Genomic DNA, 15,166 nt, shown 5'->3' with positions numbered 1-15,166 from the left:
ATACGTGGAGTGCTGCAAGGCTTATGCTCTTTCCTCTATTTTTGAACTCTATATCAAATGACAAGATCATCCATTGATACAAGTACAGGTAAAGTACTATAAGGAAAACTCATACCTGTTGAAGATATCTAGATTAGTAATGCTGAGGAAGTCTTATGTTGGTTTCTGGAGCGCAAAGCAAGCTGAAATTGAACCCAAGTAACATGAAGCTGCTGATGTAATTTGAAGCTCTCATGTTGTCACTTGAAGGGGAAGTACAAACCTTGAAGGATCAGTTGTGGTTTGAGGATCCTCCTGGATTCACAAGCACTGCTAGATGGGCAGGTGGAGATTGCAGCTAGTGGGTTCCTTCTCAGCTTTAGTTGATGTGCCACTTGTGTGAACCTCATAACATCAATTCATATTCTCATCAGTGCACAATCAGATTATGTCAACAGACTCTAACTGGAGATGCTTCTGAAGATTACACATAAATTGCAATTGTTCAAAATGCAACAGCCCACTTGCTGGCACACTTTAACTACCAGGAACTCATAAACAGATCCACAGATTGTTTTCACTACAGGAAATTTCTCCTTAGTTCTAGGTTAGTTTTCTCCTTGATAATTCTTGTCCCTGCCCTCAGATCTTTGGAGAATAGATTGACCCCCTCTTGTCTGTGATAGCCCCTCAAATATTGGAACACTGCTTTCATGTTACCCCTAGTCCTTCTTTTAACTAGACTAGACATGCCCAGTTCCTGCAACCAGTCATCATATTAATAATCTTTATTATTTATATATTATCACATATATATAATCTTTATGATTGATAGCCCTTGATAGCATTATAAATTATATTCATTCTCCTTCAAAGCCATTGCTATCTTTTAGGAGAGTACATTCCACTGTGTGAACACATCTATGAACAGATAGATGAACACCAGCTAGCAGTCAGAAGACATAATGAAAACTCTTTAATCTCATGACATATGGACAGAGTTAAATATAGTTTCAATTGGGAAACTGTGAGCAACCTAGACCAGGCCAAGTTTAAAAATACTAGGGAATCTCTAGAAGCCTGGCATTTTGACAAAGTAGCCAACAATAGACACAAAGATATAAACAATATTTACATACTGTGCAAAAGAGATAATCAACAAGCCAAAAAGGAAAAAAAGACCAAAACGCCTTCCCACCAGTAATCAACACCCAGATGAGCATCGATTAATTCCAAGATTAAGATCAGACCAACAATCAAAAAGTAAGCAGTACCCCAATCAAGGAACTGCCAAACAAGCTAACATTAAACAGGCCAACCAAAGAACCTCCAAGACTACTCCCACCACACTCACAGGGCAAGCCACTAGAATAGGGGTGTCAAACTGCCAGCCCGTGGGCCAGATGCGTCATGGCAAAACCATACCCACCCCATTGCCGGCAATGGAAAAAAAGTCGCGATACATTGCAACACATCACGTGATGTTGCAAGTTTGGCACCCCTGTGCTAGAATATAAACAGAGAGCAAACGCTATTCCTTATTAGCACTGATGATGTTACCTAGTTTGCGTAATAAAACATCTGCAAGAAAACAGCCAAGCTCAGAGAGCACCAAGGACAGCTCACTTTCCACTGTTGTGCTATTAATGTATACAGTACTTTGAATAAAGAAATCTATCATTTTGACTCAGCTGCAATATAGGAAAAAATGTGCTAATTGGATATCAAGCTTTCCATATCCTCAAGAAAAATGAACTGAAGACATACTGGCTATAAAATATGAAATCTCTGCCTCCTAATTACAATATTCCTTTATTACATACTTTGACACTCTGTGAAAATACTAATGTGTCCCACTTCACTGAAGATCCTACAGTTTGATTGATTCTGGCACATTTAGAGACCAGATGCTTAACTGCAATTATCTGCCAAGAAAACTCTGGGATTTCAGCAATAGAATGGGACCACTAGGATAATTTCAGTCTTAAAATGTTTCCTATATCAAATCTTGATATCTTGGTGGATATTAAATGGATATTTAACTTAATCATTTTGATAAATTAACCATCTTCATATATGAATAGCCAATTGTATTTATTATGAATATTTGTATTGCCTTTCTGCAATATCATGTGGAATGAATTATATAAAAATAATTAAAGACCAGCAACAATTCTGCAGACTGTGGAAAGCCCCTTTATGCATGCTTCCCACAAGGAGCTTTGCAGGAGGTCTTCCTCTGGACATAAAAAACAGTCAATCTATTAATTAAAACAGGAATATTTAGGATTCTCATTAATAGAGGAGGATCTATGCTGGGTGAAACCAAAGGTCTATCTAACCTTTCATCCACTGTAATCTGGCTACAGCCACTGTAGCCATATGGCTGTAATCCTATAAGAGCTTAAAATAGGATGAGATAAAATAGCAACTTGCATTTCCTCATAGTTGGCCCTGAAAGTCATACAGCACTGCGAATTGTGATTGCAGATTCCATACATGCACTTTCTACACACTATATATCATTGTATGCATTTCTATTATGCAAACCATAACTCCCCAACCTCGTCCCTGTCCCAGACTAAGTGCTCTAACTATTGAAATGGTGGAACAGGATCTGCAGTGATGCTTTGGAGGGGAGTGATGATGGCAGTAATTGAGTCCTGAATGGTGTAGGAAATGGCTTTCCTCAGACTTTTCCTTGATATATATTTCCCACAATTTTATATCCAAATATATCTCAAAGGCAGTGTGCTGGAAAGGGTTTTTAAGGCACTAATAATAGTAGAGAGTGTGTAGGGATTTGAATTCTGTTACAGGCAACCATTGATATTTGTGCAAAGTCTAAGAGCAAGCCCACAAATCATCTTCAGAGGCCACTTCAGATGCTTTCCCATACTTAGATGTGTTGAGTGGCTACCTGAGAGTGGTCCATCCATTGGCAGTCACACATATACACAGACCCAACTTTGAAATACTTTCTTTACCAATATGTGCTTGCCCAATTTTCACCTTTTTTGCACTAGGCAAAGGTATCTTTATTCTACCAAGCCTTTTAATAATATATTGCTGTTATTTTACTATTTATTGTGTTGCTTCTTTTATATATTTTACACAACCCATTTTCAAATATTTTGACATGCTGTTTTTAATTGTGATATATTTATTATATTTAATTAAACAAATAGTAGTATACAATTATTTTACAGAAATAAGTAAGTCATTGTAAAAACCTAAAAAAAACAAAAAAACCCCCAGACAAATAAAGGGTTCCTAATATCTAATTCCTTTATTCAGCACCAGCTGAAAAAAATAATTCAAAATTTCCCTAGCCCTGGAAGAAATTGGAGAGAAATTCCAAAGCTCTTCCAAATGATCATTTCTTAGATTCTATAAGAAATTTGGTAGGTTTACAATTATCTGCATTTTTCCTCCCTTCAAATAATTGTGAACTGCTGACTGCCTTATGTATTCTCTGCAGTTTTGGAAGCAACATTTTTCATTGCCTTTTTCTTAGAGCCAAAAGAGATGGACCAGCCTAAAGTCACCTACCTGGCTTTGTGCTTAAGGTAAAACTAGAACTCACAGTCTCCAAGTTTCTAGCTTGTTGCCTTAACCACTAGACCAGACATGTCAAACACAAGGCCCGGGGGCTTGCGAAGTGGTTTCATGTGGCCCGCGAAGCCATCCTGGAAACAATGAGGGAACGGCCCCCGCTGCCTTGGCCCTGGCCCAGGCCAGCTGGGAGCAATGTACAATTTTGTGGTGGCCATCTATGCTGAAACACATTCAGTCTTAGTTCCATAAGCCCCCCTCCCCCCGCATGCCTGAGAGGAACAGTGAGGCTCCTCCAGTGGACCATGCCTTGGCACTTGCCCTGGTCCCACCCCCTTCTGGCAGAGACCTTCAGATCTATCCCACTCCTGCTCAGGCCCCCACAGGCACCCTTGACGCGAACAATGTAGAGCTGGCCACACCCACCCAGTAGGCCACACCCACTCCATCCACACCTACCCATTTTGCCCATCCACGCCTACCCAGTAGGCCACACCCACCCTGGCCACACCCACCTGGCCCCCTGAGGGCAACCACAATGCTGATGCGGCCCTCAATAAAATTTAGTTTGATACCCCTGCACTAGATCATACTGGCTCTGTTCACTAAAACAGCTAGCACTGTTTTATTTCAGTGGATTGGTGGTGTGGTGGGGATGTGGTTTGCTTAATTTTCTTGCTAGAATAAACCTAGTTTGCTAGACGAAGCCTTGAACTATAATATAGGCATTGGGTTTCACAGGGCTTTATTGGAACCCTGGACAGGCCGTCTTCTACAGGCTTCATTGTAATCTTCAGAATGAATATCATTTTACCCTACCTCAGAAAGATATGGCAAGGATAAATCTTACTGAGCTGTTAAATCACCTTAAAAATGATATCGAAAAAAACCTTCAGCATAAATCACTTCAGTATAAGTCACTTTGTGACTTATAAGTCACTTTCATAAGGGAATGTATATTTATTATAGGGAATCATCTTTCCATTCTGGTTATCTTTGCTGGTGCATTGTCATTTTTGCCCAATTGACTTCAGTTCAGAAAAATTATTTTGTTTTGTTGAGATAACTTAATAGTCTCAGGCCTTTCTTTATTCATACTTTATTTCAAACATTTCTCTCCTTTTTTGCAGTATAAAATAATCACCTGTGCATGTACGGTGCCCTCATGATTAGACTTTTCATTCTTTTTTGTTGTTGTACATCTGACATTGCTTTCTCTTGCCAGTATTTACATGTGCTATGGTTTGTGAACTTAAGTGTTTTCTAAATATCTAAATCAGTAATTAATTTGTGATTAAAAAGCAAAGCAGAGTACCCAAACTCAAAGATTTGCCAAAGGCATTTTAGATTCAAAATAATCAGGTCCTTATACTTGACTAGGACTGTTGACATTTCTAATCTTTCTTCTCTTTTATATTTAAGAGCTTGCTAGTTAGAAAACTGACTCATCTGGAGAAGGGAGACCATAGCTTAACTGAAGGGCACATATTTATTATACAAATAATCCCCCCAAAGATCAGACATCCAGCATCTTTAATTATAAGGATTAGGTAACAAGAAATGTGAAAACCTCTGTTCCAAAAAAGCTGGGCTACATGGAGAAGTGTCACTTGGTATAGGACTGTTTCCTGTGTTTCTAAACATTTATTCATTTTCTAGTTGGTTTACAGGAGTTGCATCTTTTAATTGTTATGTATAGCTGGTGTATTTATTATTGGAATAGCTCCACAGCCAATTCTTAATGAAACCCATCAGGGACTAAAGTTCTCTCTCTATCCACAGAACAGATACAGCATGGGAAGAGACCGTGCAACGTCTCAGTTTGTCTAAACCCTGACCTAGAGGGACAACCACTAAGAATAAGAGGTCTGTTCAGCTGTGACGTTACTATGTGAAGATTTAACAACTAGGGTTCCTAGTTAACACAAAATTGAAATTGTGGTCTTGATATTTTTTGAACTGAACAATTCATTTACTTTGCATCGGTTTTATATCTGAACTGGAGGAACTTGAAAATTAAATACATCTCAGTATTCTGTTACAATGATTGCTAACAAAATGTATTGCTTCTTTTCAAAAGAATAGGAAATTGAATAGCTTCCGTTCTTGAAACACAGAACTATTTTAACTTCTGTAAAGGATTTTGAATAGTCTTCATTTCATTGTTCATCAGCCTAAGTGTACAGAATATATATTCTTTTGAAATGGTTGCCTTTCCACCCCAATTATGCAAGCCACAGTCTTCATGCATTAACTGTTTTCAGCTTGAATGCAGCATCGAGTCACATAATGTCTTGGCAAATATCCAGAGCAATGTCTTTGGGCAAGGCAAGATATATAAATCATTATGACTTTCAGGATGATGGTTACTATTATTAAAGCAGTCTGAAGATCAAAAATCTATTGTGAAGCTCAAAAAAACAATCGACAACTTCTTATGGAGAATATTTTTATGAACAAGAAATATTTTGTCTAAATCAGTAACTGATTGAAATTCTTATTTTGTCCATTTTAGCAACAAACATGAATATATGATTTCAAATGATTGTAATATGGTAGTAAACAGGGAAGAATTATCAATCTTGCTTATGTAATGGGACATATAAAATTATGCCAGTATAACTACCATTGATTATGGGTTCTCTAGATATATTAGCATTCCTGCTTTCTTCAAATATTAAATATGCAAATTTCTGGATAACTTTTTTAATCTCAGTTAAAAAAAAGAAAAAGAAAAAAAGAACTGATTTTCCCATAGGATTATATAGCTCAGCCTATTCTTGGTTTTTTGAAGCATTCTGCTGGTATAATAATGACCTATTTGTAATTGCATTTTTTTCTTATGCTTCTAAACACTTTGAATACAAATGATGAATTTACTTTCATAGATCTCTGCCAAGCAATATTAAGATTAATTTCAACTCCTGAGATTTAATGAAAATCTTTTGCCATTTCTTGATAAACAAGCTTTTGGGTCCTTGCTGTTTCTTTAAAGATGAAAAATGTTTCAGGCCAACGTCATGTGGAAAATCGATTGTTTGAAAGACTTATCCTTAAGTTACAGAATGAATTGAAACAAATTGCAAATGAAAATTGCTATATCCTCTTGATTTTTTGCTTTGTGATTTTTAAGAGCTTAGATAAATAAAAAAAATATCTTTAAAAAGATGCCTTAAATTACGAGGCATCTTTTCACTGGGACAATTGTGAAAATTCTGAAAGTTCACTTTAAAGCATTGTAGCTCTTTATATATAATCAAATGACAACAAATAAATAATTTTGATTTATCACAAAGTTCTTCTCTCTTTTTTCTTGCATGTTCTCCTTCTTTCTACAGGTGCCACAAAATCAAGCTTGCTGTCAGCACCTAGCATCGTCAGTATGTTTGTACCAGCCCCAGAAGATTTTATTGATGACCAGCCTACCATGATGACAGACAAGTAAACATTTTAATATTTCTTTTAGATTTTGCCATTTAAGACCAATGATAAGCTTAAAGGGCTGATTTATTAATGAAAATGACAACAGTAGCAAAAAAGTAATATTTTGTCATTGAAGTGAAACCAGAATAATTATCTGACTATTTTGTTAATGCTTTAAACTAAGAAAGGTTAGAATGGCAGTGCATAAAAGCTTTCAGTTCTTCAAGATTCAGAGATAGAATATAGATAAGGATTATTTGTATTTTCACAATTGAGTTTTACAGAACATTTATTTATTTTTATCCCAGAAATGGGCAAAAACAACAAACAGTATAAAAATACTGCTAAAAATACAGTATAAAAATACTATCTAGTGTGAGTGTATTGTGTTTCTCTGTTGCGAGGGTTTAATCCATCTTCCCTGCTGGAAGAGATAAAGCCAAAAAAGAAGAGAGGGGAGGAAACAAAAATTGTATGATAATCCTAAATTTTCAACCATTTGGTAAAACAAACGTTATATTATACCAAATAAAAGAAAAAGTTAAGCAATTGATAGGGAAGTTATAAACCTAAGGTTCTTTCCAGTTTTTAGTCATCTACCTTTACCTTTCAATATTTTGATCAATGCATTTGTAGAATGCTACCCACAAACATCTCTTCCAGAACCTTTGTTTATAATACATTCTCTACTACTTTTCATTTTAATATAAATCTTAAAATGGTTTACATTGAGATAAATACTGTTACACTAATAAAATCCTAAAATCCATGAAATTAGAAACAGCATAATCAACAATGAGTAATATAGCTTAAAATGATATAGACAGGGAATTCAAACAAGTACTTGAAGAAACAAATCCATATTTAAATGAAAGAAAATACTTGCTCATCTGATTAGGGATCTCTCTCTCTCTTTCTCCCTCCCTCCCTCCCTCCCTCCCTCCCTCCCCCTCCCCCCCTCTCTCTTTGTGTCTGTGTAATTCGCTTCTGACACCTATGGTTAGTATGTCTTCCTCAATCTTGGGTCCTCCACCAGAAGATTGGGAATTTGAGGATTCTGCACGGTATCCTAGCTATTCTTAGCACTGTGTACTTCTGAACAGAGAGCTCTGATGTTGTTGGAGTCACTTCCCCAGCTTAGGAGTCATAGCCCCGAGGGCTCCTACCACCATTTTGGCCACTTTGGCCTTTTCTTTCCACAGCTGGAAAGCAATCCTAGAAATCTGACAGTAGATAGGGGGTGATGATAAGTAGGGGCTGTTGAGTTATTTCATGTCTATCAGCTTCCTTGATTTATTTTTAATCGATAAGACAGAATTTCTAAAAAGAAAAAAACATTGATTATAATTTCAGATAGATTCAAATAAAATGCTTCATTATCTCCTTTTATGCACCTCTAAATACAAGAAGAAAATATTTAACAATGAAGGTTACCTGACTGCATAATTTGTTGGTGGAACCACAGTGAAAGGGGGAGCATGATTGATAAATGAGAAATATCCTGTAAGGTTAATTTATTTCAGTCAGTTGGTCTGGTTGTTTTCTAAAAGCTTTGGCAGCAGGTAGTAAATCGGGCTAAATGAGATTGATTTTCATGACCTTGTTGGCATTTTCTCCTGCTGTTGTGGAAAAGGAAAATTTTCTGTACAATCCTATTAAGTTCAAACATCACAATCAGTTGGAAACATTAGTGAGTGGCTGATCAAATTAACCAAACATCCCCATTGGGCCAAGATGTACTGGTTTTCCAAGTCTTTTTATACAGTCAGTAATATTCTGCCTCATCTCATCTGCTTTAGACATGTCCCTTAAGACCAGACATTATAAAATCTTGGCAGAAATTTGAAAGTAATCTCTTGGCAGTACATGAGTTACATCCCGTTCAATGGCCAAAATTGGAAGGAATCAAAAACAAACTTCTTATTGTTGGAAAATTAACTTGTCTCCTTCCTTGCAACCCATAATTCTCACTTATGGAATAATCTCTGCAGCAATGTAATGTGATTTTCATATAGTAATATTGCATTTTTTCCTCTAATTTTCTTACAGATGCCATGACTGTGGAGCCATCCTGGAGGAGTATGATGAAGAAACGCTGGGTCTGGCCATAGTAGTTCTCTCCACATTCATTCATCTCAGCCCAGATTTGGCTGCTCCTTTGTTGTTGGATATTATGCAATCTGTAGGAAGGTATAAACTTTCATTTTTCTTCCCATGTCTTTCTTTCTTCTGCAGATTAATGGTTTACAAATAAATAGTGAATTCAGCATTGTTTCATATTCTAGTAGTTCATCTTCTATTTGAGCAACCCTAAATGAAATGAACCCTGAAAGCATGAATAGTTCTGTCTGAAGCTCCCCAATCCAGCTCCTTCCTTTGTCCCACCCAGCTGACTGACACCAAGGAGCAGGTTTAATTGATATTACACTGTCACATCATATAAACCAGTGGTGGCGAACCTATGGCACGTGTGCCGGTAGTGGCACTTGGAGCCCTCTCTGTGGGCACATGTGCTGTTGCCCCAGCCTCGCCTCCCCCATGACCCCCCTCACCAGCAGCCCCCCTGGAGGAGAGTCGCTCCCAAGCATGGCCCACGCGGAGCAGCAGCACAGCCATGGACATGGCAGCCAGGCAGCGTGGACAAGACTCTGCCCTCATGCCCCATTGCGCACAGTTGATGGTGTGGGGCACGGGGAAGGGCGTGGCCGCCATGGCACTGCTGGGCGATCTGTGGCGGGCCGTGCGGGCAGGCAGGGTGGGTGACGGGGTGGGGGCAGAGTGGGGCCAGGCAGGAGGTGGAGCGGGAGTGGGGCCAGTTTTGGGGCACTCGGTCTCTAAAAGGTTCTCTATCACTGATCTAAACCTATTACATGTCTCTCATTTTCTGTGCAAAGGAGGGCATAGAGAACCATCATGATATTTAATAAGCACCCCTTTTAAAACTATCTGTTAAGTCAAAGGGCAGATAACAAACTGATACCTTTGAGAAAAGAGGAGCAGCAAAGGAAGGTGCCTAAATTGTGTCTCACAATTTAGATCACTGTTGCCTGCACTAGTATCCCTAAATTACCATTTTAGGAAATCTCCCAGCTTTAGCTTTAGAAAATACTGTTCACTTAAGTGGGATCTCTTGCATACAAGCTATACACCCTTCTTTATTGTTGTAATAAGGAGAAATAGACTCATCAGAGAGTGCTCCAATACAGCTCTTTTACAAAACCATTGTAGCAGTTTTTTTCTAACAAAAGATTATGATAAAGTCATCTTAGCTCAATTTTTATTTGATTGCATAACCAATTCCAACTGTTTTATTGAAAAAATGACATTTTTATTTAATTCTTTCCTTTCCCATCCCCTGTTTTTTTTCCCCTCACCAGGTTGGCTTCAAGTACCAATTTTTCTAATCAAGCAGAAAGGTACAGTATAATGAAAACCATTTATTTGCAACAGGCCTGAAGAACAAACAAAAATATAGATATTTTTATGAATATTTGATTTTGAAGCAGAACAGTGATATTAGATCCATATACACCCCCTCTTTGAGAGATGGGCTGTTTAGAAATATGAAAAATAAATAATTTTGGATCAAAGCATTGCAGTATAAACTTAATCTTTTCATAAACTATACAGAGATAGGGAGCTATGTAGAAAGAAATGGGGAATTCCTGAATATCCTCACAAAATCATTCATTTAATTAAGGACCTATATAAGGTAATATCTTTTGTCAGATAACATCTGGAATCTCAGATCATGTAGGAGAAATCCATAACTCATTTCCACCCATATCTATATTTAACATGTGACAATTCTGCCATGAGAAGTAATCATGTCATGGCTTTATTTCTGATAGTCTGGAGTTTCTGATATTAACTGAGTAGCACAGAAAGGAGCCATTCCAAGTAATTGCACTTCATTAGTGCAATAGGATAAGATACTCTTAGAGAAAGGAAAAATTCACACGTGTACCAACATCTCTTGATTTGTGATAATGTGATTATTCACTCTTTGATTTCATCTCCTAACACATAGAGTACAAATTCAATATAATGCTGCATTTTGTAGTGATGTAAAATATATGCCAAAAAATTATTAGTATTAGATCACACCTGTTCTGTTGTGCTTATAGGATGACATCCTATATGGCCTACCTATCTGATATCCTACTTATGTGTTTAATCAACACAAAAGTAGGATTGAGGAAGAACAAATGTGCATGCCTGGCCTCTCCTCTACCATCAAACTTACCTTTTCTACTTATTTAGGCAACCCACATGATTCAGAGCCCTGGAAAACCAGAAATCTATGCTTGTGTGACATCTAAGGCAGGGTTCCCCAACCTATGGGCTGCGGCCCACTACTGGGCAGTGGCCTGCTGGCCAGTGGGCCATGAAACAGGCTGGCCAGTGCACACACATGTGTGTGCGCACTCATCCTCACGTTAGCGTCACTGCTGCTATGCAAACAGGCACTGCGTGACAAAAATGGGCTGTGTGGTGAAAACGGGCGCCATGTGGTGAAAAGAGGGTGGTGCTAGTGAGTGTCACATGGGTGCTAGCACCGCTCCGTTTGCATCACGCATGCTCGCAGCCCTTTTTGTGCGTGTGCATGCGTGCATGCATAAAATGCTTACCTCTCCCTTTCCCGCCGGTCTGCCAACTGTGAAAGGTTGGAGACCTCTGATCTAAGGCATTCTGGCACTGTATGGAAGGGTTAATTTACACTTCTTTGTATGGATTAAAAATAATTTTGTTTGATGGAAAAGTCTTCACACTGGTGGATGTAATGGCTACCATTTAGATTGAATAACAATAGCTTTATATCAGATCTTTCAAAGGATTGTTGTTTTATTTTTCCTAGTTCTTATTTCTTCCATGCTGTAAAGTACAAATAATCTGATTCTTCATGAATGCCCACCTGTGTTCTTGTTGGTTCCTTCATGATGAAATATTTTAGTAAAATCACAATATTTTTTCCCCTTCTTTTTCCCTTCCTTTATTTTAACACCCACCGACCCCAGTATGATGATCCCAGGGAATGCTGCAGGTGTGGCAAAGCAGTTTCTGCGGTGTATTTTCCATCAGCTTGCTCCCAATGGTATATTTCCACAGCTGTTTCAGAGCAACATCAAGGGTAATATGCTGTGCTTATCATTTATTTCTGAGACTCTGCATTATGTTCACATGAAATCCCACTAAAACAATTGTCATTTGCAGATGGAAGCTTTTTACGAACATTGGCCACCTCTCTTATGGATTTCAGCGAGCTGAGTTCTATAGCTGCATTGAGCCAACTCTTAGAGGTCAGTCTGTTCTACTTCTTTAAGGTTCATGCATGATATTATTCTCCCATCAGATATATCAAACAAGTGTTTCATTTTCTACCATTTTACAGTATTTTCCATTCTAAAATTTGCTTGTACTGCAGCAAGCTGAATACATATATTCAATTGCGTAACACTGGAGTGGCTATTCTGTTGCCCTAAGGCTGCATCTAGCCCCTAGTTTAATTTCCAAATCCTTTTGCAAAAAAAAACAAAAAACCCTATTCATGTTGCTGGCTAGAGAAAACTGTTTCTTTACCAGCAGAGATCTGGGCAGGGAGGAAGAAGAATGAGGAAAGAAAACACACAACCCCAGAAAAATTGCAATTACTTTGAGACATGAGAACTGCATTGAAAATAAAATTGTCCTTTTTTCACTCTTGAAAGTAGTCATTCATTTCCATCTGATATAGAACAAACTCTAAAGGAACATCTTATCATGTTGTTCCCTTTCACTTAGAGAGATGGTTGCCAAATGCCAGGGCTAGGAAGGGAAAGGAAGGGAAAGTAGTTCATTGTAGTGTGTGTATCAGTGGTGGGATTCAAATATGTGAACAGCCAATTCTCTGTGTGGATGCCGCTTCCAGAAGTCCATTCTGGGCCTGGGCAACAAAAAATTAGCTAGTGGGGACTTCCGGTTTTGCGCCCGCAGCGCATGGCTGCTAGAGAGCGGACCTGCGCTCCCCACGGCTAGTTTCTTCCTGCTTGGGGGACCCTAGATGGGTCCGAAGTTGCCCCGGAGAGATGACCGTGAAGGAGGGGTACCCCATTGATCTGGGGAAAGCACTCCAAACCCGACAGGAGAAAGGCTAGCATGAGATCAGCAGCTAGCCCAAGCTACTTGCAGCCAAAGTCCCAGAGCACGAACCTAAACATCGGTGAACAGCATGCTTGGAATTGATGAGAGTACTGATCTTCTTTCTTCTATCTACTATCTAAATCCTTGAAAAGATCCCCAAAGCAAGACAACCTCCAGAAGTGAAGGGAGGGGATTATATCCCCATTCCCTTATAGATGAAAGCAGCGAATTAATATTAAAGGAGAGAAGAAATATATTAAAATTTGATTTAAAATACTTCAGCCTGGACAAATTTAGGAACTAAAAAACTGTCAAGATTATACCCTAAATTTTTTTTGATGGAATTATAAAAATATATAACAAAAATAACTTTTTGATTGAAAGAAAAACTGAAAAAAATAAATAACTGCTGACATCTAGTAGAGACTCAGAGAATAGAAGACTAACAACAAGGACTCAGAAATTGGCAGAGTGCCTGGAAACAAAGAAAAAGTTGTTCCTTTGAACTGCAAATAACCTTAAAGACAGCTGGGAACAAAGGAAGAGCCAGCTATAAGATTAAAAAGTGTTTGAAAGAAAAAAAAACACCTGGACTGTTGCTTAAATCTAAGAACTGTTTATGGAAAGGAAAAACCTTGGCTTTTTGGCTAATCTTTTAGAGGAGAATCTGTAGGAAGAATTTAAAGTGGCTTAACATATTGAACTGTAATTTTGACTGACTGATAAATTGACTTTTGAATTAAAATATTGATGAAAGATTATTTGAAGGGGGGAGACAACATGGATATCACATACATATCAAAAAATGACAGGATGCCACATTCAGTATTTTCTCCTGAAGGACGTAGCCTGGAAAATCAAGGGCCTCCAGAAGCAATACTTCAAGGCAAGATAAATATTTTCCAGGAGGAAATATATGTAATGTTAGAAAATACAAATGACAATAGATTCAAACCACGAGGAAATCCAAAACAACTTTGATGATTTAAATAAGCATATTTCCAATCTAAATTTACAGTTAAAAAACACCCAGGAAATAACAACAAAGGCACAAATAAATCAGACAGCAGATTACAAATCAGAAGAGTATGATCAAATTGATGAAACAACAAAGGAAAAGAATTACAATTTGACACAAACAGAAAAAAAATCTTCAAGGTTCTGATACAACAAGAAAAATGGAATTATCAGGAGAACCATCAAAGTTTGGGAGACAGAAAGTTTTTATCTTATTTACTTCATCTTTTGTATTCCCAACAACATTTGTAAAAATACAGGAACTGCTGGGTAAGCGGATTTGGAAAATTACTCGGCAAAAGAAGAAGACCAGAGACAGATACAAGAGATTTGACTCGCCCTACCAGATGGACTATTATGTGAATAAACATTTGTTTGAATATGGCTAAAAGAACAGAGAATTTTGAACACAAAAGGGCCTTATAACAAGAAGGATAAGAGATTTAAGTAATATAGTATGAAAGGTTAAAATAAAAGGTTGATGTAACTTTTATTAATATATCAGTGAAATATAAACTGATTAAAAAGTATATATTTAGAAATTATAAGCTAGATAAAAAGTATAGTATTTTTATAATGCATGATATAAAATATTGGGAGGATGTACCTAAATGGGAAAATTTGGACAGTTAGATGACTAATATGAAGAAATTATGACTGATAAGAATTGGATTGAATATAAGGGAATTTAAGCGAACAAAAATGATAAAAATAGGATGTATGCTGAACTAATGAGATGATGGTTATGAGAATAATATAACCTGAAAAAAAGTTATATAGAGAGATTATTATTATTTGTATAAATATAAATAATGCCTATATCTAATGATTTATCTATCGAAAATATTAAGAATTATATTTTGGCTAAGGTTGAAGAAGGAGAATATAAACGGGAGAAGGGAAGATCAAAGAAATGTATCATTAATTAATATATTAATATGGAATTATCAAATTTAATTATTATTGATTGTTAATTATTATTTTTTCCAAAGTTTTTTATTAATTTTCCAATATTACATTTACATATTTGAAAAGTAGCGTGGCAGTTATTTATTTATTTATTTATTTATTT

The 15,166-nt window shown here is 37.2% G+C and overlaps 1 protein-coding gene across 2 annotated transcripts in view; it reads left to right on the top strand.

Moving 5' to 3' along the window:
• The window catches only part of UNC79 (unc-79 homolog, NALCN channel complex subunit), a 136,533-nt gene that overhangs the window by 84,413 nt on the left and 36,954 nt on the right, over positions 1-15,166 (top strand). For both annotated transcript variants that reach the window (XM_029284087.1, XM_015815694.1), the window contains 6 exons: positions 5,317-5,400; positions 6,873-6,975; positions 9,007-9,147; positions 10,335-10,373; positions 11,976-12,088; positions 12,172-12,257. In XM_029284087.1, coding sequence (XP_029139920.1) covers positions 5,317-5,400; positions 6,873-6,975; positions 9,007-9,147; positions 10,335-10,373; positions 11,976-12,088; positions 12,172-12,257 — 566 coding nt within the window. The remainder of the gene's footprint in view (positions 1-5,316; positions 5,401-6,872; positions 6,976-9,006; positions 9,148-10,334; positions 10,374-11,975; positions 12,089-12,171; positions 12,258-15,166) is intronic.

The sequence above is a fragment of the Protobothrops mucrosquamatus genome, unplaced genomic scaffold (assembly GCF_001527695.2).
Source record: "Protobothrops mucrosquamatus isolate PMUCROS unplaced genomic scaffold, P.Mucros_1.0 scaffold368, whole genome shotgun sequence".
NCBI lineage: Eukaryota > Metazoa > Chordata > Lepidosauria > Squamata > Viperidae > Protobothrops > Protobothrops mucrosquamatus.
This window is presented reverse-complemented; position numbering and strand designations above follow the sequence as displayed.